General features: G+C 42.2%; 1 protein-coding gene across 2 annotated transcripts in view; it reads right to left on the minus strand.

Moving 5' to 3' along the window:
- EPSTI1 (epithelial stromal interaction 1) overlaps positions 1-24,726 on the minus strand; it is an 87,226-nt gene that overhangs the window by 18,361 nt on the left and 44,139 nt on the right. For both annotated transcript variants that reach the window (XM_005308173.4, XM_065581195.1), the window contains exons 7-8: positions 11,592-11,685; positions 7,467-7,550 (exon numbers count right to left, since the gene is read on the minus strand). In XM_005308173.4, the coding sequence (XP_005308230.2) occupies positions 7,467-7,550; positions 11,592-11,685 (178 nt within the window). The remainder of the gene's footprint in view (positions 1-7,466; positions 7,551-11,591; positions 11,686-24,726) is intronic.

A 24,726-nucleotide genomic window follows, 5' to 3' on the forward strand; every position in this document is an offset into this window, starting at 1 on the left:
GATGTGGCCCTATGGTTTTGTTTATAAATCAGGGTAGCGAGCTGGGCCATGCATGTTTAATTGTTTAGCTCTGATTCATGCAACACCAAGTATCAGCCAGGTGTCCTGGTCAGCCTGATGACTGCTAATGCTAATCAAAGGAACATCAGTTCCATGTAATTTGTACTGAAGTTGCTGGGTCAATACCTTTCCATGTTATGCAACATGCCATCTCTGCCAGCTGTTACTGATATGCTAGGGATCTCACACCATTAGAAGTACAGTCAACAGGAACTGAAGCTACCAACTTTTGCCACCGAAAGGGTTCTTGAAGGGAAAATAGACCTATCCTGCACATTTGCCATAGTAATGGAGCACCAATAAAGCTGGAATGTGAACTAAAGTGATGAATTTTATAGAAAGGTTCAGTAACTAAAAATGAACTACAGAATGAAATAAAAACCAATTTAAGAAGAACATTAATAAAAGCTTTGCAGTAAATAATATAATCAATCAATAACCGGATAATGTTTTGTATATCACTGTTTGTCTATCCCTAAAAGAAAAGCAAGATTAAGAAATAAAAAAGCCAAGCTTCATTTTCACTTTTTAAATAACTGTTCAACCTGAAAATTAAAATCCAGTATCTGATTTTCTAATGTTTGACTTTTAATGGCATTCATTAGATTTCTGCAATAGCTATACCTTCAGAAATATACTGCAAGTACATAATACTGTGTTTAAAGTGCCCTGGAAAACATTTTAAATCTAGCAATACATATTAAAACCTATTTCCCCCCAAAAATTCAACTGACAAAACCTATAAATTTAATAGCTATATTGCACTAGAAAGTGCACACAAAAACAGAATTTACAATTACATTAATAAAATAGTAGCTTGAAGTGGAAGTGAGTTAACATAAATCTGAGGGACAATTATTAGAGGTTTTAAAATATGTACACTTTAGAGTAGGTTTACAAATACCTCCTGGACAGATTAACGTACTAATAGCAGCTACTGAGGCAAGGAGTACTTTGGTACTATGTATTAAAACAAAAATTTTGCACTCAACCCATACTCCTTTAGAGAGAGATAGAAATCAGTAAAAAGCATAACAATCAACAATTTAGTTAGAGAGAGATTTACCTTAGACGTGACTGTGGCCCCAACTCTACAATGACCTCCACACCAGGATGCCATGGGCCAAGCTCTATGAAGGGTTGGGGCCTATGCTTGTTTTAAATGAAAAACTCTTTATGGTACAACGTACAATGCCATAGTTATTTATAACATACATACCCATAGCATTTGAAATTTCATAAGGATTTTATTTAGGAGAAAATATATGTTGGTAACTGGACAGAAGAGAAAGGGTGTATGCTATGATGGGAAAGAAACAAGCTATATACTTTTATTTTATTAAATGGAGGCATATTTCTTGAAGGACCCATATGTCCAATTACTGGAACAACAGAAGAAGTGTGTAAAAGAGGCAGTGATATGATTTAATGTTTAGAGAAGAAACTGGAAGTCAGTAGATCGGGTTATATGTCCAGCTCTACCACAGACTCATTATGCGAGTTTGGACAACTTACCTACTCATCTAAGTAATTAGTGCAAACAGGTGCAATTGCATATGCAGGAGGTCGAAGATCTGGTCCATTCCATACCCATTAAAGTCAATTTACATGAATCTGTATATGTTTGATCAACCCAGTCTCTATTCTTTTGCTAAAATAGCAAGTTGGAATACTTTAAAGACATTTTCTCTGAATCATTAATAATTATTTTCAAGAAATCAAGGAGGATAGGTGACGTCCCAGAGGGCTGGAAAGGCGCAAATATAGTACCCATCTTGAAAGGGGGTGATGGGGAGGAGAGCTCAGGGAATTTTAAGCTAGTCATCCTAACTTCGATACCGGAAAGATACCAAAACAAGTTATTAAACAATCAATCATTCTGTTCAAATCTACAGGTGATAAATAATTGCTAATAAAGATTTTTTTCAAGAACAAATGATGTCAAACCAACCAAATTTCCTTTTTTGACAGGGTACTGGCCTAGGGGATTGAAAGGAGAAGAGAGATGCACTGGACTTAGTAAGGCTGTTGACACAGTCCTACTTGACATTCTCATAAGCAAACTAAGGAAATATGATCAAGATGAAATTATTATAAGATGGGTGGTCTTTCAACCAGTTTTGCATTCCTAAAGTGGTTATCAATGGTGTCCAGTTTGGGGCACTGCACTTTAAGATACATATGAACAACCTGGAGAGAGTCTAGAGGAGAACAACAAAATTAAAAGGTTTAGAAAAACATGACCTACGAGGAAAGATGGAAAGAACTGGGCACGTTTAGCCTAGAGAAGAGAATGCCATGGCAGGGGGGAAAAGAAGACTTCAAATATGTAAAAGGTTGCTCTAGAGAGAATGGTGATCAATTGTTCTCTACATCCACCAATGGGAGGACAAGCAATAATTGGCTGAGTTTGCAGCAAGGGTGATTTAAGTTAGATATTAGGACAAACTTTCTAACTATAAGGATGTTTAAGCACTGGAACAGTTTACTTTGGGAGGTTGTGGAATAGAGATTTTTAAGAACAGGTTGGACAAACAACTGTCAGGAATGGTCTAGTGTATTTAATGCTGCCTCAGCACAGGGGTTATAGAAAACATGACCTCCTGAGGTTCCTTCCAAGCCTACATTTCCATGATTTTATGATTTTTTTAAGACTTGATTCTAAACACAACTAAGGGGAGATGGTGTGTGAAGCATTAGTTCTCTATTCAGAATCACCTTCAGATGTCCCTATGATACGCTTAGTGAGAACTTCTGTGTAGAGGAGAGGAAAGGAAAGGAGAGGAAAAAAAACTATTACTAACCTTCCATAACAGTTGTTCTTCGAGATGTGTTGCATACATCCATTCCAGTCTTGATGTGCATGCACCCCGGGTACACAGTCACCATAAATTTTTCTCTCAATGGTTCCCGTTGGGGTAGCTTGAGCGCCTTCTGCTGCTGCATGCTAGCGGTGCCAATATAAAGGGCGCAACTGATGCCAAGTCCCCTCAGTTCCTTCTTTCCAGAAAGCTCCAATGTACAGGGGTAGGAGGGCGGGTCATGGAATGGACATGTGCAACTAGGGTGACCAGATGTCCCGATAAAATCGGGACAGTCCCAATATTTAGGCATTTGTCCTACGTCCCAACCGATGTTTGGTCGGGACACAATTTGTTCCGATATTTCGCACTCTGGGTTTTTGTTTGTTTGTTTTCGCTCTGCCGGTGATCCCCCCGCCCCCATGTGTCCCGATATTTTCTTCCTCTCACTGGTCACCCTATGTGCAACACATCTCAAAGAACAACTGTTATGGAAGGTTAGTAACCATTTTTTCTTCAAGTGATTGCACATGTGCATTACACTCGTGGTGACTCCCAGCCAGTAATCTAGGTGGATCGGAGTTCATATAATGGCCTCATTGAGAGGTAGGGCAACTCTGGAAGGACCTGCTGGGGGGTAAGGATTCTTTTACTTCCTCTACCTGTATACCCAGGATTAAGGTAACCCTCTAACATTTTTTTGGAGTCATCTGGGGGAGGCAAAATATACATGCTGATTCTGCCTCATCAGGGGAAGGGGAGGCCAGCACAGGATCCTGCTGAGCCAGGTCTTGATATCCAGTACGAGAGACAGAAACCTGTGCTGCCTGGTGGGTAGGTGCTGCACATCTCTCTGAAGCCACTGAATAAGAGTGCCTGGAATATGGGGGGAAACCCCACAGGTTCCAAAAAGGCCACTGGACAGGTGTAGGCCCCGAGTGACCTCCCTGGCCAACCACTGGATGGTACTCCTGTGGTAGGGTAATGGTATCTCGAGGAGGGATGGCTCCAAGAGCAGCTGTAGTAGGCCCCAATCTCCGATTTGGAGGAAGAATACCCTCCTTCCACTGACTATGGAGATGCAGTTCCAGACACTGCTGGTGACCAGTGCAGAAGTGAAGAGGTGTGCAGAGTGATGAGCACTGCAGGTTTTCCCTTTGACTGTACCAAAGGGAGAGCCATCAGAGGTGCATTTCTAATTAAATAAATACTACTTGAAATTGTGTGATCATGGGAGACTAGCTTCTCAGATATAGATTGGAGGACAAGTGCTACTAAAATTGGTAGGGCCCAGATTTTCCTGGATAACAAATTTCTTCACCAAATAGTCACCAAAAACCAACAAGAAGTGATGCCATTGTAGATTTAGTATTGGTGAGTAATGAGGACCTCACAGAAGAACTGGTTGTGGGGGATAACCTTGGTTTGAACGATCATGAGCTAATTCAGTTTAAAAACAAATATAGATCTGCAACTAGGGTCCTTGATTTCAAAAGGGAAAACTAAAAAAAAATTTAAAGGGAATTAGTTAGGGAAGTGGACTGTACTGAAGAACAAGGATCTGAATGTGGAGGCGGCTTGGAATTACTTCAAGTCAAAGTTGCAGAAGCTATCTGAAGCCTGCATCCCCAAACAAGGGGAAAAAATTCATAGGGAAGCGTTGTAGACCAAACTTTATGAACAAGCACCTTAAACAGATTATTAAGAGAAAGCAGAGCGCCTACAAGGAATTGAAGATAGGATGGATCAGCAAGGAAAGCTACCTCTTGGTGGTCAGAAAGTGTAGGGATAAAGTGAGAACTGCCAAAAGCCAAGCAGTGTTGACCTTGCAAAGGAAATTAAAACCAGCAGTAATAAAGTTACTGTAGCCACAGAAATAAAATGAAAAGCAGGAAAGAAGAAGTGGGACCGCTAAACACTGAAGATGGGATGAAGATCAAGGATAATCTAGGTATGGCCCAACACCTAAACAAACACTTTGTTTTTAATAAGGGTAATGAGGAGATTAGGGGAGTGGCAGGGTGGTTAATGGAAATGAGGATATGGAAGTAGGAATTACCAGAGCCAAGGCGGAAGTCGAACTATAATAGCTTAATGGTACCAAATTTTATGGGGCCAGATGATCACCATCCCAGAATATTAAAGGAATTGGCATATGGAATTGCAAGACCAATAGCAAGAATTTTTAATGAACTTCTAAACTCAGAGATCATACCCTATGTCTGCAGAATTGCAAATATAGTACCTATTTTTAAGAAAAAGAAAAAAGTGACCCGAGAAACTACAGATTTGTCAGTTTGACCTCAATTGTGTGCAAGGTCTCGGAACAAATTTTGAAAGAGAAAAGTAGTTAAGGACATAGGTAAAAGGCAATTGGGATAAAATAGAACAGTTTTACAAAAGGTAGATCATGCCAGTCCAACCTGATCATTTTTCTTGAGAAGGTAACTGATTTATCAGACAAAGAAAACACAGTATATCTAATCTACCTGGATTTCAGTAAGGCACTGGATAAAGTGCCACATGGGAAATTATTAAAGTGGAAGAGATGGGGATTAATATGAGAATTGAAAGGTGGATAAGGAACTGGTTCAAGAGGAGACTACAACGGGTCATACTGAAAGGGGAACTGTCAGACTGCAGGGAGCTTACTAGCGGAGTTTCTCAGGGATCAGTCTTGGGACCAATCTTATTTAAGATTTTCAATGACCTTGGCACAAAGTGGGAATGTGCCAATAAAATTTGTGGATGACACAAAGTTGGGAGGTATTGCCAATACGGAGGAGGACCAGAATATCATATAAGAAGATTTGGACGATCTCAAAAACTGGAGTAATAAGAAAATGGGATGAAATTTAATAGTGCAAAGTCATGAAGAAGGAGAATTTTTGCTATACGATGAGGACTTATCAGTTGGAAATGAGAGGAGGAGAAAGATCTGGATGTATTGATTGATCACACGATGACTATCAGCCACATTGGTGACCATGAAAAGGCTAATGCAGTCCTAGGATGCATCAGGTGAAGTATTTCCAATAGAGACAGGGAAGTATTAGCACCATTATACAAGGCACTAGTAAGACCTTACCTGGAATACTGTGTGCAATTCTGGTCTCCCATGTTTAAGAAAGATGAATTCAAATTGGGACAGGTGTAGAGAAGGGCTACTAAAACGATCCAAGGAATGAGTCTCCTCTCATAAGGTAGGTTTTCCAAAGAGCTTGGCTTGTTTAGCCCAACCAAACGAAGGCTGAGGGAAGACATGGTTGCTCTCTATAAATACATCAGACGGATAAATACCAGGCAGGGAGAGGAGTTATTTAAGTTAAGCGCTAATGTGGACACAAGAACAAATGGATATAAACTGGCCATCAAAAAGTTTAGGCTTTAAATTAGACAAAGGTTTCTTTGGAATAGCCTTCCAAGGGGAGCAATGGGGGCAAAAATCCAAACTGCCTTCAAGACTGAGCTTAAGTTTATGGAGGGGATGGTATTATGAGACTGCCTACAATGGCAGGTGGCCCATGTGAGGCTGCTAGTAGCAAATATCTCCAACGGCTGAAGATGGGACACTGGATGATGTGGAGGGCTCTGAGTTACTTCAGAGAATTCTTTCCCAGGTGTCTGGCTGGTGGGTCTTGTCCACATGCTCAGGGCCCAACTGATCGCCATATTTGGAGTCAGGAAGGAGATTTCCCCTGGGTCACACTGGCAGAGACTCTGGTGCGGGGTGGGGGTGTTCACCTTTCTCTACACTGAACTATTTACAATAGAGTACAAGAGTACACAGTCCAGTGAGAACACTTTCAAAAGCAAGATGAGCCGTTCCAGCGACCATTACAGGCAATAAGAAGAAACTGAGGGGGCTCAGGGTTAGCTAAGCCCTTTATACAGCAGCAGAAGGTGCTCAAGCCACCCCAACAGGTACGACTGAAGGAAAAATTTCCAGCAACTGTGTGCACACCAAGAGTGGAATGCACATGTGCAAACACTCAAAGAAGAAATTAGGTTCCTTAGAATACTAAACTGGGCACCATCATCTAAAAAGGTGTTATGCAGTTTAAATGCAGGGAAAAAAAAAAGCATAAACTAATAGTTCAGAGCCAACTAGCTGTAAGCCAGGGATCGGCAACCTTTGGCACACAGCCCACCAGGGTAAGCCCCCTGGCAGGCCGGTCCGGTTTGTTCGCTGCTCCAGGCCAATGGGTGCGGCGGGAAGCGGCAGCCAGCACATCCCTCAGACCGCGCTTCTTTCTGCAGCCCTCATTGGCCTGGGATGGCGAATCGCAGCCAGTGGTAGCTGCAATTGGCCGAACCTGCGAACGCAGCAGGTAAACAACCGGCCTGGTCCGGCAGGGTGCTTACCCTGGTGAGGTGCGTGCCAAAGGTTGCCGATCCCTGATGTAAGCTTTGTAGATGCTTCAAACCATATCTGAACTTTGCATCTTTGCCTATTTGACTACCTAAAATTGGTCTGAAGTACCTTTCCTGAGGAGACCTGGTGCTCATATGCCACAGTAATGAGTATGTTTTTTAAAACTGGTTACAGAGCACAGCTCAGTACAGAAACGTTATACATACACTGTTAACATATTATATAGTTACCTTCCTCCGTTGTTCTGCCTTCATTTCCTGTAGTTTTCTGTTTTCATCCTCCTGGAGTCTTTGCTTATAAGTGTGGCTTCTAGTCTATTGCACAGCAGAGCATAAAAGCAATATATTGACAGAAGATCCCGCTCTCAATCTTTATAGACTCAATTAACATAAAACTAGTTGAAGATATTTCTGATTACTTAGGGATAGATTCATCTAAGTTTAAAAACCAGAAATGAGGCTCTTCTGCGAAAAATCCACCATTTAGAAGTTAGTTTATATACACCTTTCATAATACAATTGCTAGGGTGGTTTGTTCTCTAGAGAGACCCTGTCTGCAGTATTCTATGGTTCAGACTCCTCTGGGGGATTTGTTTGAATGGGAGAAGTCTATGAACTAGATCTGAAATCATTAACAAGTGGTCTGTTTCTGCAACCCTTACTTATGAGTCTCACAATGCATGTTCTCTTGTCATTTGCAGTTATTGGGGGATGTACTACTCTTACCTTCAGCAGGGACTGTGCCTTCCTTTGTGTGTATATCATACTTAGCACATTATTAATATTAAAACTAACTTAGTTTAATACAAAAAGTTGTGGTGGCCATCATATAACTTGTATGACTTTATTAAAGGCTTTGATATACTTCTACACAAGATTCTCAAAGGAATTTGATAAATGTGAATCAAATGAAGCTACTGAATGATGGGTACATAGTTTGCTATAAAGGCTGTATGGAGACAGCAATTATTAATGGGTTCAGTCTCGAGCTGGAGGAGCGGTTAGATGTGTCCAGGGAGATTCATTCTGGATCCAATATTATTTATTACTTTCAGTAATGACTTGAGTGGTTGTGTGAAGAATATATTAATCAAGTTGGAGGACAATAAAAATCTAGACGGGATTGTTAACACTTTGGAAGACTGGATTAAAATTGATTATGATCTTAATTAATTAAATGGGGGAGGGGGGAGGGAGAAGAGAAGCCACCAATAAAAAGAGGAGTGTCCCTAAAAAGAAACTGAATTTGTCTACATCCAGTGGGAAGGGATAAATGTGCACCCAGTGATGTTTGTGCATTAGACAGTAATACCACGGAAAGGATCTGGGAAATTTAAACTGTTTTTAGCAAGAACTGTATGTCCTTTTCTAGTACATGCAACCACTGAGAATCGTAACAATGCTAAAAATTAGAATTTAGAGAGTGAAAAATTTAACCTCACCCTTTTCCCAGCAAAAAGATACAAATTTGGCAACATGGAAACATTTTTTTTTTTTTTTTTTTATATAAATGGAGATATCCCATCTCCTAGAACTGGAAGAGACCTTGATAGGTCATCGAGTCCAGCCCCCTGCCTTCACTAGCAGGACCAAGTACTTATTTTGCCCCAGATTCCCAAGTGGCCCCCTGAAGGATTGAACTCACAACCCTGGGTTTAGCAGGCCAATGCTCAAACCACTGAGCTATCCCTCAGGTTTGCTCAATTGTTCGTGTAACAAAAATTCCAAAAAGGTCAAAATGTTTTGATTCTAAAGGACTTCTTGTTTTGAAATTTTTCAAGTTTTATTTAAAATAATGTTAACCACTCAAAAATTAAAATTACATTGAACAAAACATTCCATTTGACTCCAAATGAATATTTTTTATGTTTTTGGAAGGGCTCGTGAACAGAAAGTCAGTTATTTTGTCCATTTTATTAAATGTGTCTTTACTAGATCTCTTATATTTTAGAAGTTGAACAAAAATTTAAAAAAATAGCAGGTCACAATTTTTTGCAGGTTAAACACAGACTAGCTCAAAACACCACATCAAACTAGCATAATTCAAGTATAACATTTCCCCTTTGCTATTACCTCTTAGTGCTCAAGTGGTTTTATACCGAGTGGTACTTCATTGCTTATATGTTATAGCTCCCTTAATGGGGCGCAATAGGTGCTAGTTTACCTGTAGAGTGGTTCCACTAGCCTGAACAGATCTTTTACAAATACAAGGCCATAGAGTCATGCTAGCAAGGAGTGACATATGCTATACTGGCTCATCACATATACACAAGCAGCAAGTATCAGAGGGGTAGCCGTGTTAGTCTGAATCTGTAAAAAGCAACAGAGGGTCCTGTGGCACCTGTAAGACTAACAGAAGTATTGGGAGCATAAGCTTTCGTGGGTAAGAACCTCACTTCTTCAGATGCAAGTAATGGAAATTTCCAGAGGCAGGTATAAATCACTATGGAGATAACGAGGTTAGTTCAATCAGGGAGGGTGAGGTGCTCTGCTAGCAGTTGGGGTGTGAACACCAAGGGAGGAGAAACTGCTTCTGTAGTTGGATAGCCATTCACAGTCTTTGTTTAATCCTGATCTGATGGTGTCAAATTTGCAAATGAACTGGAGCTCAGCAGTTTCTCTTTGGAGTCTGATCCTGAAGTTTTTTTTGCTGTAAGATGGCTACCTTTACATCTGCTATTGTGTGGCCAGGGAGGCTGAAGTGTTCTCCTACAGGTTTTTGTATATTGCCATTCCCGATATCTGACTTGTGCCCATGTATCCTCCTCCACCTCTCCCTACCCTAGGGCCATCACACTAATGTCTCTGAAATCAGGACCAGTCCTGGGGAGGTTTTCAATTCGAGTACATCCTACTGAAATTTGTAGGACTAGTCCTGCCTCAGATAAATCCACTAGGCCCAGGTCTCATTGTTCAGCTCTCGTGTGGTGATAGGTGAGGAGGCAAACATGGCTTTACATCATCGTTCTGCCTCTTGTATTCTTTGCCATTTCAGTGGCCTGCTTGGTCCCCAACATAAATTAGAGCAGCCCTGAGGGGGCCCACTAAGGGATGCTGCATCAGCTGAAAACAGCTAGAGCATACTGTACTCCAGCCACGACCCTCCCTTTACCTGCACACTCTGTGTGTGGGGGGCTGCACAAAGGGCACTAGAAACTCATTCCTCCGGCTCTGTGCCAAGAAGGGAACTTCCTCTACAGCTGGTGTATTCCCTAAAGGCTGTTTCCACCCATTTTAAGACCCTTATACCTGTGGTGAAGGTAAAGGAAGCCACTGGGAACTGGTCCCAGAGACTCAAAAAAAAAAAAATTATACACCACCTTCTCAGTTCATGGTATTGAGGGACAGGGAAAGAGACTGTGAAGCAAGGCCTATGAGGAAATGCCAAGGTCTGAACATATTCTCTCTCCATCAAGGTTTCTCAACCTGTGAGGCTCCAACGTATTTCCAGGAAGGCTGAAGCAAGACTAAAGCCAAAAGGGAGAGAATTTTTTTTTTCTTAGTAGCTGACACTTAAGATTCAGCAGACACTAAAGCCGCTATGGTATATGAGCTATTCAGTAAAGTTTCCAAGCTTTGCTGACTCCAGGGTATGTAGCGACCAGCTATAATTCCTTTCTGCACACGGTAGCTGATCTGTTGCCCGTCGCTGCACCTGTAATCTGAGCCTGGCTCTGCAAACATTGGCATAATGACTCCCCACGGCAAATGTTTCCAAAAGCGGGGCAGCCCAAACAGCTGAGTGCACTTCAGGAATTATTGATTAGACAAACAATGAGGTGTTCTTTCCCTTGTTAAGAATGTAGGAAAAAAAAAACCCTCAGGAAAGATGTAAAGAGCAATTATTCTGATTAGTTACTGGTGGCTGATTAGTGATATTATGAGATAAGATATCAGATCAGTTCAGAAATGGGACAACCCACCCAAGTTAATTTTGGAATAATTTTTCTAGGAGATACTGGAGAATAGACTATTCCTGTGGCTGGATTTTTAAAATAACTCAGCACCCAGCAGCTTCCATTTATGCATCTAAATGAAATAGACAGGTTTTCAAAAGGGTTTAGCAACCAGAAGGGTTAGTTGCTTTCAATGGGAACTGCTGGGTGCTGCGCACTTCAGTTAGGGTCAACTTTTTAGAGATGGATTTATGAACAATGAAGTCAGTCCGTGCAATGCAGGGAAAGGGTCTGTGAGGCTGTAGCCATCCTTCCAAGCCAAACTATTCCATGGTATGCATTACATTGAGTCTGTGCAGTTTATTAAACTAAATGAAATACTAACATTGTATTGTTGGTAGCACCGTTAGCACTAGCAGAACATTACAGAGGATGTGTCATATTCCATGGTAGGACTTACCCATGCTGTAGATTCTGGGCTCAGATTAGCCATCTGACAGGAGTTTCTCTTTGGCAAACCCAAGTCCAATCTCTCCAATAGTTCAGTGGTTTTGCTACAGAGAAACCCAAACAGAGTTGTTAGTGCTTTCTTGAAATATAAATACAGCCTACAATTGCACCCCTAGATTCTAATCCTAGATTTATCGTGCAATAACAGAAAAGCACCATAGCTGGAACAAAAGGTTTGAGAGCTAGATAGAATGAAGTGGAACATCAGAAACAGAACTGATATGATGGATAAAGCATTTGTTGGGAGTGATTTGTTTGAAAGAGAAAAAGCAGAGCTATTTCTGTGTTAAAGGGGCCTCTCTACCATTTTCAATCTTATTCTGAGACACATTCTATCAGATTTCACCATCAGCAGCATATAATTGCTTACCTGAATCCTTTGTTCTAAACCCTCCCACCAGCATCTTAAATGACAAGCTTATTTTAAAGTATTTTTCTTCATGCTTAGTACAATGAACCCTTACATCAGATTCTTTCATCTCTCTCCTGGATTAAAGATTTTGCCAAGGAAAGATCTTCATGCAGGCATTGATGGGCACGAACCAGACTTTCCTGACCTCCACCGCAAGTTGCCTGGCATACCTGTTATTCAAGTCTCTGCATGCAGGTGTGATTGGGTGGCAAGAACGTGTTTGATGGGTTGTGGAGATTTGTTGAATTTAACCTTGTGCTGCACTATGTGATTTTTTTCATAGCTGTGCCTAGATGCATTCATAAGCACTTTTTTTAAAAACCTGAAAAAAACAGATATGGATTTGGGATACACTGGCAGATTATAGTTTCATAAAGAAAACTATGGCAATTTACAGCACAGCCTGCTCTCATAGGTTTTATAGTGTTTACAAGGAGACCGTATGCAAAAGAAGCCCTTCCTCCCACACACAAATTTAAAAGAGATAATATGCACTTCTCAGCTTAACTAAACTTAGAAATGCATATGAGAACCTCCACTGGTATCTGTACATTCTCAGGCTTCTGGGCTGAAAAACAAAGCGGTACAACATTTTATAATGTTGTACACCATATGTGCCCAAACGCAACAGACTAGAAATAGTGTAGCTAATATGTAAGAGACAACTGCAGCATTTTGTGGCCTGTTGCATATGGATTCTGGCAGCTGCATGCTAGATGCACCACTCAGCCACTTTGTTCCTTGCAGACTGGGCTACTTATGAATTTTTTTTTTTTTTTTTAAGCAAAGTGCTTATTACTCAGGCCTACTAATGATAAACAGCACCAGTCTCAGCAGTAAGGTCAGGAGCTTGCTGTATGCTTGTCTGATTCTTCCCTCCACGTCCCCCCCCCGTCCCCAATAGATTTGTTTTTAATCTTTAAATGCTGCTGCATTCTTTATATTACTCTGAAGAGCGCGCTAGCTTATTTTGACACCATGTTGAATTACTGGTGTAGTCATTTCAAACCCAAGATAAGCTTCAACGTAGTCAAGAGGATCTTAACACAGTTAAGAGGGAAGAGAACCTGGAGAGGCCAAGCAGCATCCAAATAGTGTCATAGTCGTTTTGTTTTTTCCATACTGGTAGTTTCCTAATTTTATTTGTCATCAAAGATGTGAGCTGAGCTCTCTATTGATGTAGCTCTTTGGCTTCATTTGTTTTACACCAACAGAGAATTTGGCCATGTTTCTCTAAAGTGTTATACAACTTTAAGAGGGACAGTGTAACGTCAAAATAATATACACTTTTTTAACAAACCCAACCTGTGTCGTTATCTGATTAAATACGACCATGTAGATCATTGTTGCTACCATTGTTACATAATTGCAAAAAATCTTGTACAAATTATGTCAAGTAAGGTGTCTGTGGAAAGGTTATGATTTGCTGAATAGGATTATGCTATTTGAATGCATGTATCATTTTTGTATTTGAAGTTATGAGTATTGGCTCTGTATCTGTATTTCAAATATGTTTGCTCCTGCGGTAACGCCCACAAGGTATTTAGCCTGCATATCTTGAAAGGACTATTCAAGTTAAGTGGCCCATCAAGGGACACTCAACTAACAATGGACTATGGAAGACACCCATCTACGCTTGAGGGACTTTCGTGTGAACAAGTGGTAATGGCCTCTGTTGTGACTAAGAGAAATCATGCATGGACATGTGACTTGCCCATGTGACTCCAAACACCCTCTTTCTATCTATAATTTTCCACTAGCTGGGCTGAGGGCTTTGTTTGAAACAATGGGTTTCCTTCCACATGGCAGAAGCTATAAAAGGCCCTGGAAACACCTCCATTTTGACTCTTTCCTGCTCAAACCTCTGGACTATGAACTTATACTAATGGGAGCATTCCAACCAAAGGACTGAGGACCTTCCAATGATTTGGAAGCAACCAGAGACTTGATTTAAGCTAGCAGTTTATTCCATCACTGCTACAAGTCTGAACCAAGAACTTTGCAATTATTGTATGTATTTGATTCCTTTAACCAATTTTAACTCTCACCTTTCTTTTTTATAAATAAACTTTTAGATTTTAGATACTAAAGGATTGGAAACAGCATGATTATTCGGTAAGATCTGAGTTGTATATTGGCCTGGGTACGTGGCTGGTCCTTTGGGATCAGAAGAACATTTTATTTGATGAAACTGGTTTTAAATAACCACTCATCTTTAAGTCTCGTGTTTTTGGTGGTGATACAAGGACTGGAATGCCTAGAGGAAACTGCTTAGCCAGTGTGATGAAACTGAAGTTTACTTTTGTTGCTGGTTTGGTGTATCTTAAGGGAGAATAACCACCAGTTTAGGGGGGGATATCTGCCCTACTTCTCGGCAGTTTGTCCTGAATTTGGTATTCGCAGTGGTGACCCACGGAGGCATGGTGACAACCAACCAACCAACCACAAAAATAAAAAATCCCCACAAAATTCTTATATCTGGAACAAGCAACACGCTAGATTATTCAATGTAAGATTTCATAGACAGCAAGAATGAATTTGACTTGCGAATTTGATTACTTCATTTTTACTTCTCAAGCCGGGAGAAATGCCAAAGTTTATCTGATCAACCTCCCTTCATATTTCTAATCAATTTTACTTTCAGGGTCCCATGCACTTACAGAACACTGCATTTTGGGGTGTTGCTGATACTACAGGTAGGGTGAGTTGGTTTTTAAAAACTGTTTCCACTGGAATAATTTAAAAATTCCTAGAAATGCTTATTGGTTTCAATCTTCGAAAAGCTTATTTCTACAAAAATCTAATAAGTGCTGGTCCCAAGAGAGTCCCTTTGGGTGAAATGAGGGAGCTGATGTCAGCTGAAGGAGAGTGTGTCCAGAGTTCATAGTAAATAGATACAAAAGGAAACCATAGTTTACAGGTTCTTAATGTGGGGAAAAAACAAAATTAAAAAATAACAACAGTTCAGCTGAGACCTGAATGGGACCTCCCTGATGCATAGTTTAGCAGCTCAGGAGACATTAATCTCCCTGCAGAAATGGCACAGAGCCAGAGCCAGCCTCCAACACGTGCAGCCATTACAGTGGTGGCAGTCCCAGAGCTTCCGCTGAGATGGTAACGTTTCCATACTAGGAGCTCCTAACCCAAGGCTGTGGCTTTAAACCACAGCAAGGTCAAAATCCTCAGCATAACGGTATAGAAAAGAAAATACCTTTTGAAAGAAACTCAACTGAGCTGCTTTTAAACAAGTGTTAGAAAGAAATTCAGGATCACATACAGCAACACAGAATTCTGTGTAACTGTAACACAAGTCACAGAAGTGCAATGCCTTTGTATTTGCACAATATATGCTATCATATTACCCAGTGCTGTGTGCTCAAAATGAAAGTTCCTACTGCAAGACACACACAAGCATGCATGCTTACTGCAGGCCCTGTCAGATTCCTCATCTTCAAACTGTACAAAGAGTAATTTAAAATATCATTCTATGTAATTTTTTGAAAACTAATAAAAAACCCTATATTTCTAGTCAGAGGCGGGATTATAGAAAGCAGTGTAATAAAGTCCATTGAATTTTCAGCATACTGTTGGTACTCCCAACAAAATCATGATTTACAAGAGATTTAGGCCCCAGTCCTACAACTGGATCAAATTGGCAGACCTCTAAACTCTGATCTGACTGCAGCATCAAGGCCTAAAATTCCTAGTCAGCATTGTAATGGAATGTTAAACTATTATAGTGTTCAACCACCAGATGGTAGTGTGTAAAAATACCTTATGTAAGCTAACCTCAGCCATAACTGGCAGAACATTAAAGGATCTTACAATAAACACATCTGGTGTGTATAAGCAAGCTCTGTAGCCAGTCCATATCTGATACAGAAGCACATGACATGGTGTCAGGAGTAAATAAAGAACAGAAACAAAAGAAAAATAGCAACAAAGGTTGCAGGATCTCATCAACATGCCAGTCTTCAGTGCTCCAGACAACTTCAACTTTGACAAGCTCCAGAATGGACAGACTGGAAACATTATTTTGCAAGATTTTGCATTGCTACCAAGCTTCACAAAGAAACTGGAAATATACAGGTATCTTCTTTAATTTATTTTATGGGGAAGCTAGCAGACCATATCTTTAAATCCTTTGACTTTAATGAGGACAGCCACAAAGATGACTAGGAAAGAGTTCTGGCTATGTTTTGTTACCGAAATATTGGGTCCACCTAGCTGAGAGCCAATAACAGCCAGACAGGGATAAGGAAGAGTTGCTTTATTCTGCAGAAGAAAGGAGAGCTTTGCACTTTAGTACAAAAACTCTGTTTTACACACATTTTACAGATTATTTATACACATTTAGACTAAGGTCTTTGCAGTGTTAACACTTGATTGGTGGTGGTCAGCCCCGTGCTTTTGCTATCTGGTTAGTGAAAACCGGCTTGGGACCAGCTCCAACTACTTTAAGGCCTTGAAGGGAAGACAGTTGAAAAGTTTAGGCTACTGTGTTTTTAAAGTGTTTGCTTCTCCCTAATGGCCGCTGGCTGACATAACGGCTACTCTGTTAACGGGGCGGGGGGGTCACTAATAACTTTCACAGTCCCCCCTTCGGGCCTGGCAAATTCAAAAATTGTCAGGCCCGTTACGCAATTTGCGATTAAGCTGGAGGGACAGATATTGGGTTTTTTTATGGACAGCAGAGCTTTTGATTATAGCATTACACAGGCATTTGGCACATTGTATTATTGTTCAAATAACACATAGAAGGAAAAGAAAAAAAAGAATCCATTTAACAATTGTTTGAAAGAGCCTTGTAAACTATGACCCAAGGTCTGGGAGGAGGTTTTTAAAACTAAAAGTGTGATTAAGAGATACAGCATGGAAAACAACAGCAGCATTCTTAATGGCTTGTAAATCCTGCTTAATTAAGCCAGAATGATTAACATAGAAACAACATTTTTTTCCGATGCGAGCACAAGCCCCTTCTAATTTAGCATTTATAGCATTTAACACACGTTTATTTTGCAAAGCTATTTTTGCTACTTTATTAATTTTTTGTTTTAACTTTTGCAAAGCGTTTATTGATGCATTGGCTATTTTTTTTAATTTTGCAGAAATATTTACTACTGCTTTTTCTAGCTCGGCTACCCCCAACCCAGGAATGAGCGCACGAACAAAGGAGTGAAACCCCGTTTGCCTGACTACTAGGGGATTGTTGGCACGTTTTGCTCGAGTCCTTATAAGGGGGGGTGTTAAAAACTTATGGGCATAGCTGCCCAGATTAAGAATCTGGCTGGCATCCAATGTGTTGTTTACTTGGACATTTGGTAACACCCGGGCTACACCGCACCGACTTTGCTAACCTGGAGGAAGAGCTTTATAGACATTGTGGCCACAGATAAAATACAAGCCAGGGGTTTTTAAATAGAGGGTAAGGGTATTACCTGCAACTTGATGGCGCCAGGTTACCCTTTTATTCCAGCTTCCGGAGTTACTTACTAGCCGGTTCTGGCACCTTTAATGGGAAACATTTAAGTTTTTTAGGGCATGGGTAGTGTTTAAAATGGCTTTACAATACGTAACCTTAAATATGTTAGCTGTAAAACTTGCAAGTGATCCCATAGGCTCCGGGCATTCAGACATCCTTTTAAGGGATGTGTGGGGCAACAGAATGCCAGAGTAAATATTTATATAATACATATGTGTTTTATTTATGGGGCCTAACGGGAGGAATGAGGGAAACCACTGCCCTTGATAACAAAAGCCTGTTGGTTTTACAGTAATGGCCATGTGTAGGAGACAATGGGGTTTTTGGGCATTCTCAGGGGTATTTAAAGGGTAAAAGGTTTTATTTCTGACCTCAAACCGAAGGATTTGATCACAGGCCTCCAGGGGAAGGTAGCCCACTTTTTTCTCTTTTTTTTTAGCATTTTTCAAACAAAGGGGCATTTTATACTCGATCCCAAGAACTTCAAAAAGAGGGACCCCCTTAGCTGCCCAATAATAATGCCAAACCTCAGACTTTTTCTCATATTTGTTATATTGATATTTTTTAATTTATGCCCATTCAGTTTTCCGTTTTACTTGTAAGGAGAGTACTTTAGAAAGATTTGCTGGTACAGCCTACAATCTTATTCCTTTTTTAGAGCGGGTTTTGTGACACAGCCAACAATTAGATAAGTGTTTTAATGTGGCTATTTGCTGAAGAGATTTAGCGGCTGGGTGTGGATTAGCTTGTACAAGGGGCAAACCCAAAAGCAATAGCCACTGCAGCACCGTTTGAGAACCCATAGTTATAAAGTTTTAGGATTTTGTTTGCCGGAACAGAAGCTTTAGTTCTTTAAGAGGTTCAGCTTTCTAGGTATTGTCTGCTTCTGGCTTTTTCGGGTTGCGGTGGGAAGAGCTGGCGGTGCTCCCTTGAGGTCCGAAGTTGTCTGCTTCTGGCCCCGTCCTAGGGGCTAGCTTGACTCGGGTGTGGTGTATTTAAGTGTTTTGCTCTCTCACTCGAACAGCAGTGTGAGAGGTAAGAAGGACTTGGAAAGGGCCCGCCCACCGGGGTTGGAGAGGCTTGTGTTTTCACTTTTTTACATAGACCCAGTCTCCTGGAGCGATCCGGTGGGCAGGAACATCAGCGGGTAGGGACTGAAATTGAGCCGCATACCTGTGGAGAGATTTGAGAGTGGTTTGAAGGGAAACAACATATTTGGTTAGTTCTTTGTCACCTCAAGTGGCTAAATTAGTTACAAATTCTGGATTAGCAAATCCGGTGTATGGCCTGCCAAATAAAAGTTTAAAGGGAGAGAGACGGAGCCGGCCTCTAGGGGCAGTTTGAACTGCCAAGAGGGCCAAAGGCAGAGCCTGAAGCCATTTTAACCTAGTTTGAGCACACAGCTTAGAAAGTTTAAGTTTTAAAGTTTGGTTTATTCTTTCCACTTGTCCTGAAGATGGTGGTTTTCAAGGGGTGTGTAGAAGCCAGTTAATACTTAGGGCTTTTGCAATGTTTTGAATAATTTGGGCAGTAAAATGAGTTTTTTGATTAGAGTCAATAGACCTAGGGGGGCCAAACCTAGGAATGACATGGTTTAATAAGGTCTTTCCCACTTCCACGGCAGTTGCTCGTCTAGTCGGGAATGCTTTAGTTCATCCAGTTAGTTGACACACGATTACAAGGAGGTACTTGTAGCCCTGGCATTTAGGCATTTCTGAGTAGTTAATTTGAAGTTGCTCGAAGGGTGTGTATGCCCATAACCTGGCTTCAGGGGGGCCTTTAGGTTCCCCCCTTGGATTGAATTTCACACAGATGTCACAAGTGGCAAGGACTCGTTTAGCTTTCTGGAATACTCCAGGAGCATACCAAAGTTTATTTACAGTAGCTGCCATGGCCTTTGCACTACCGTGGGTTTCCTGGTGTAATTTAAATAGGGCAGGCCGTAGAGCAGCTCGGGGCAATGCTTTTTTTTTATCTGGCAGTTGCCATTCCCCCCCTCGGGTTTTGGTGGCCCCCATGCTTTTTTAACGCTCGACTTCTGATGGCTCAGGGGTAAAAGGGGCTGGGACTGGAGTTGGCGGGGTGGAGGATGTGAGTACCATCTGGTTGGTAACATATGGCTGTAGGGAGGCTGCTTTTGAAGCTGAATTAGCCAACCGATTCCCATTAACGGTGGGATTGTTTTTCTTCTGATGAGCCCGAACATGGACGATGGCAATCTTAGATGGCAGATGTATGGCTTCCAATAATTTCAGGATTAAGGGCCCATGGGCCACCTTAGTGCCACTGGAGGTAATAAAGCCACGCTCTGCCCACAGTTGGCCTGTGGCATGGCAAACACCAAAGGCATATTTCGAGTCAGTATATATGTTTACCGACTGACTTGCTGCCAACTCACATGCTCGGGTGAGGGCTATCAATTCTGCTGCCTGAGCTGAGGTGGAAGGTCCCAGGGGAGCAGACTGTAATACATCAAACTGAGTAGTTACTGCAAACCCAGATACCCGTTGGCCCTCCATGACCCGTGCTGAACCATCAGTATACAGTTCTAGTTCAGCATTTTGAATGGGCACATCTGAAAGGTCTACTCGAGGTTTTTCTTGATGTTGCACTATCTGAAGGCAATTATGTGAGGGCTTATAATCATAGTTCGGGAACGGTAAAAGGGTTGCAGGGTTCAAGGTATGGCACTGTTCAATTTTTAAATTGGTTCTGGACAATAAAGAAACTTCCAAATGCGTTAATCTTTGAGAGGTCAAATGTTGCGTGCCCTTTTGGACCAACAATTGTTGAGCTGCATGAGGGGTTCGTAAGGTTAGTGGATGGCCCAAGGTAATTTTTTCCGCTTGGGGTACTAGGAGACCAGCAGCAACCACTGCTCGGAGACAGCCAGGAAAGCCCTGTGCCACAGCATCCAATTTTTTGGAGAAATAGGCCACAGGTCGTTTTTTGGGTCCAAAAGCCTGAGTAAGGACACTAGAGGCCACCCCAAGTCGCTCATGTACATAGAGAACAAAGGGTTTGCGATAATCAGGGAGTCCAAGGGCTGGGGCTGAGACCAAAGCTGTTTTAATTCCCTGGAAGGCTTTGATGGCCCCAGAATCCCAGTGAAGGGGCTCCTCAGCATCATGGGTGATCTGTTTAAAGAGGGGTTTTGCCATTTCCCTAAAACCTGGAATCCAGGAACGGCAGAATCCTGCCAGGCCTAAAAATCCCCGCATTTCGCGTTTTGTTTCTGGTTGGGGAATGTTAAGAATTGACTGAATACGGGTACTAGATAACGCTCGATACCCAGGGGTGAGTACATGACCAAGATAAGTTACCTTGTCTTTGGCAAACTGCAACTTAGAAGGAGATACTTTATGTCTCTTGTCTGCCAAGCAATTTAGCAAGTAAATAGTGTTTGTTTTACATGTTACCTGATCCGGAGAACAAACCAGGACGTCATTCACATACAAGAGATATGTAGACCCACCCGGTAGGCTGATATTAGCTAAGTTACGTGTTAGGATAGAGGAAAAAATAGTCGGGGACTCAACATATCCTTGCGGGAGCCGAGTCCAGGTCAGTTGTTCTGCTCTCCTAGTTTCTGGGTTCGTCCATGTAAATGCAAAGATATCCCAGCTGTCTTTATTTAGAGGAATACTAAAAAAAGCATTACACAAGTCTATTACTGAATAACAAGCAGTACCTGCTGGAATGGCAGTTAGGATTGTGTGAGGGTTTGGTACCACATTGTGTCTAGCTTGGACAACCTTATTTACTGCACGTAAGTCCTGGACAAATCGGTATACCGGTTTTCCCTCTGAGTTCATGTCAGGTTTTTTTACTGGCAGGATGGGAGTATTGAAAGGAGACTTGGTGTGAACCAGCACTCCCAACCGTAGGAATGTGGTGATAAGACTCCGGAGGCCAAGCAGAGCTTCTTGGGGGATGGGATACTGACGAATCCGAGGAATTTCAATGCCTGGCTTCAGGGTTATACGCACTGGCTCTGTCTGGAGAGTCCCCAAGTCTGCCCTTGAAGTGCCCCACAGGGAGATGTTTACCTCCTGTCTGAGTTGCTTGGGTAAGATTTGGTCCGCAGGCAGGATCGGGTCCTTTGAAACTTGGGTTAGAACAGCACACAGCTGGGGAAGTTGGGTTTGAGGCAACCGAAGAATGATTTTGTCATCTGAAAAGAACATTTGAGCACGTAGTTTACACAACAGATCTTTGCCTAAGAGGTTAACTGGGGAATCCGGGGCTAGCAGAAAGGCATGGGAGGAGGAGACACCAGAGATTTCTACAGCAGCCTCCTGTAATACAGAACAGTTAAATGGCTTCCCGCCTATACCCATTACCGGAATGCTCTTATCTGTAAGGCTTCCTCTCTCCGGCTTGGCAGTAACAGTAGAAAGTGCAGCCCCTGAATCCAAAAGACAAGAATAGGTGGTTCCTCCCAATGTTAGGCGAACCTGGGGGTCTGTGGAGGAACAAACATAAGTGGTAAAATCATTTGAATAGGTGACAAGAGGACCCCCTGGTTGCCGTCATTCCTTATTAGCAACAGCGTCTGTTCTTGTCACAGCCATCTGTTGTTGAGGTCGGTCTGGGCGACGGGGTTGTCGTCCAGTAGGTCTGTTTGGACACTTTTTTTTTCAGTGGCCAAGCTGCTTACAGTAGTTACATATATTATTGGCATGTCTTGGGTTCCCCCCATAATCTGATTTTGGTTGCCACTTGGGGGGTCCCTGTCTCTCTCCCTGTTTTTTATTTTCAGTGTTTACAAGGGCTGCTAGCATTTTCACTTGTTTGGTTTTTTGAACTTTTTCCCTTGTATGATATACTCGGGTGGCCACGCTTACCAGTTCCTCCAGGGATTTTCCTTCAGCACCCTCAAGCTGCTGCAACCGCTTCTTGATGTCCGGGGCTGACTGGGAAATAAAAATAAGCCTGACCGTGGACTGTGTGTCCATGGCCTTGGGATTTATATTAGTATGGATACAAAATGCTTTACAAAGTCTCTCATAAAAGTCAGAAGGGTGTTTTTCTTTTTTTTGCACAGTATTATGAACTTTTGTCCAATCTAAAGTTCTTTTTTCTGCTTGTTTTATGCCTGTCAAAATATAATCTAGGAATTTCTTCAGATCTGCTTGTTGGGTCAAATTATTCGGGTTCCAATGGGGCGGATTGGCGAGCCTTATAAAATTGCGACCGTTGTTGGCAGCCTCTGCAGCCTCCCGGGCCCCCCTCAGTACCCGCTCTTTCTCTTCCGTGCGCAATAAGCAATCTAAAAGTTGGCCCACGTCTTGCCAATCAGGACTATGAGACTGGAAAATGGCACGGAATCGCCTGTGAACGACGTCCGGGTCGTTCCTAAGGCGAGGTGTAGTGGTTTGCCAGTTCATAAGGTCAGCAGTGGTAAAGGGGACATGAACATAACGGTTTACAACATTCCCATCCGTTGTAGGGACTGGGATGGTCCGGAGGGGTGCTTGGACATTAATTACTTCGTCCCTATAAAGTGCCCCCTTCCTTGTATGGGACGGACTAAGGCTGGGAACAGACAGGGAGGTAGTGTACCCACTGCTGGTGGCTCCACTAGCTGATTTGCTTGCCTGCATTGTGGTGTCCTCAGTCTTTATTGGTAATATCTGTCTCGGTAGACCTGCTGTCCTGGTCTCCGTTGAGGAGGGTACCGGGTCCCCCCTAATTGGTAATGCTGCCGCCGGGGATGGGCGTGGTCTAGAGCAATATATGGGGGGGATATCCTCCAAATAATCAGCCTCATGAGGGACAGAAGCTTTCGGGAATAGAGGGGCTTGAACCTGTACCTTCTTCATGCGACGATGGGCCTCATCGTCCCACAAAAACCAATAGTCCATTTGCCCCGGCGCTTGGTTTTTCAATGTTAGGCGTAAGGGGGTTAAATGGGTAGGAATATCAAAGGAGCCATACTCGGGCCACGCAGTTCCCAAGGCTGGCCAGTCCTTGGTGCAAAGTTGTAAAAAACGCTTCCTTGACATCCCTTTTTGAACACCGGGTAAGGGCCATTTGCTTAACATATAATCCAAAGGACTATCCTTAGAGGGTTTTACCAGAGACCCACCCATCTGCCTGCTGACACTCTTAAAATAGAATTACACAGAGAACAGAGGGAATTATGGCCTAAACAGAGACCCACCTATCTGCCTGCTGACACTCTAACAGAGAATTACACAGAGAACAGAGGGAATTATGGTCTAAACAGAGACCCACCTATCTGCCTGCTGACACTCTAACAGAGAATTACACAGAGAACAGAGGGAATTATGGTCTAATAGGATTCTATTACAGGAATTTTTACCAATACACACCTAACACCCAATGTATAAGACAGAAATTCATAAACCGGTTAACCAGACCAGAACCAGATAGTGTCTCCTTATCCTATTAGGACTCACCTTATCGGAGCACGAACCCCGGGGGCCGCGGTGAAGCAGAGAAAAGGGGCGAAACACCCCGTTGGCGCCGTTCCCAGTTCGCCGCAGCCGTCCGGAGTCCAATGTCCGAGCTAGGAGGGTCCCATCTGGGGTCGCCAGAAACTGTTACCGAAATATTGGGTCCACCTAGCTGAGAGCCAATAACAGCCAGACAGGGATAAGGAAGAGTTGCTTTATTCTGCAGAAGAAAGGAGAGCTTTGCACCTTAGTACAAAAACTCTGTCTCACACACATTTTACAGATCATTTATACACATTTAGACCAAGGTCTTTGCAGTGTTAACACTTGATTGGTGGTGGTCAGCCCCGTGCTTTTGCTATCTGGTCAGTGAAAACCGGCTTGGGACCAGCTCCAACTACCTTAAGGCCTTGAAGGGAAGACAGTTGAAAAGTTCAGGCTACTGTGTTCTTAAAGTGTTTGCTTCCCCCTAATGGCCGCTGGCTGACATAACGGCTACTCTGTTAACGGGGCGGGGGGGTCACTAATAACTTTCACAGTTTGATGCATATTTTATACCTCAGAGAAATGTGGTTTATGAAGGAGCATGTTTTCACCTGAGAATTCAAGAACCAAGGGGAAATGTTGAATGTTTTATAAGAGCTCTGCATACATTGGCTGAAAACTGATTTGGGGAAAATATAAAACTTGATGGTTATTGGGCTTACAGATAAAAACCTTTCACAACAGCTACAGTTGAAGAGAGATGTGACCTTAGCGCAGGCTATAT

Source organism: Chrysemys picta, chromosome 1 (genome assembly GCF_011386835.1).
Source record: "Chrysemys picta bellii isolate R12L10 chromosome 1, ASM1138683v2, whole genome shotgun sequence".
NCBI lineage: Eukaryota > Metazoa > Chordata > Testudines > Emydidae > Chrysemys > Chrysemys picta.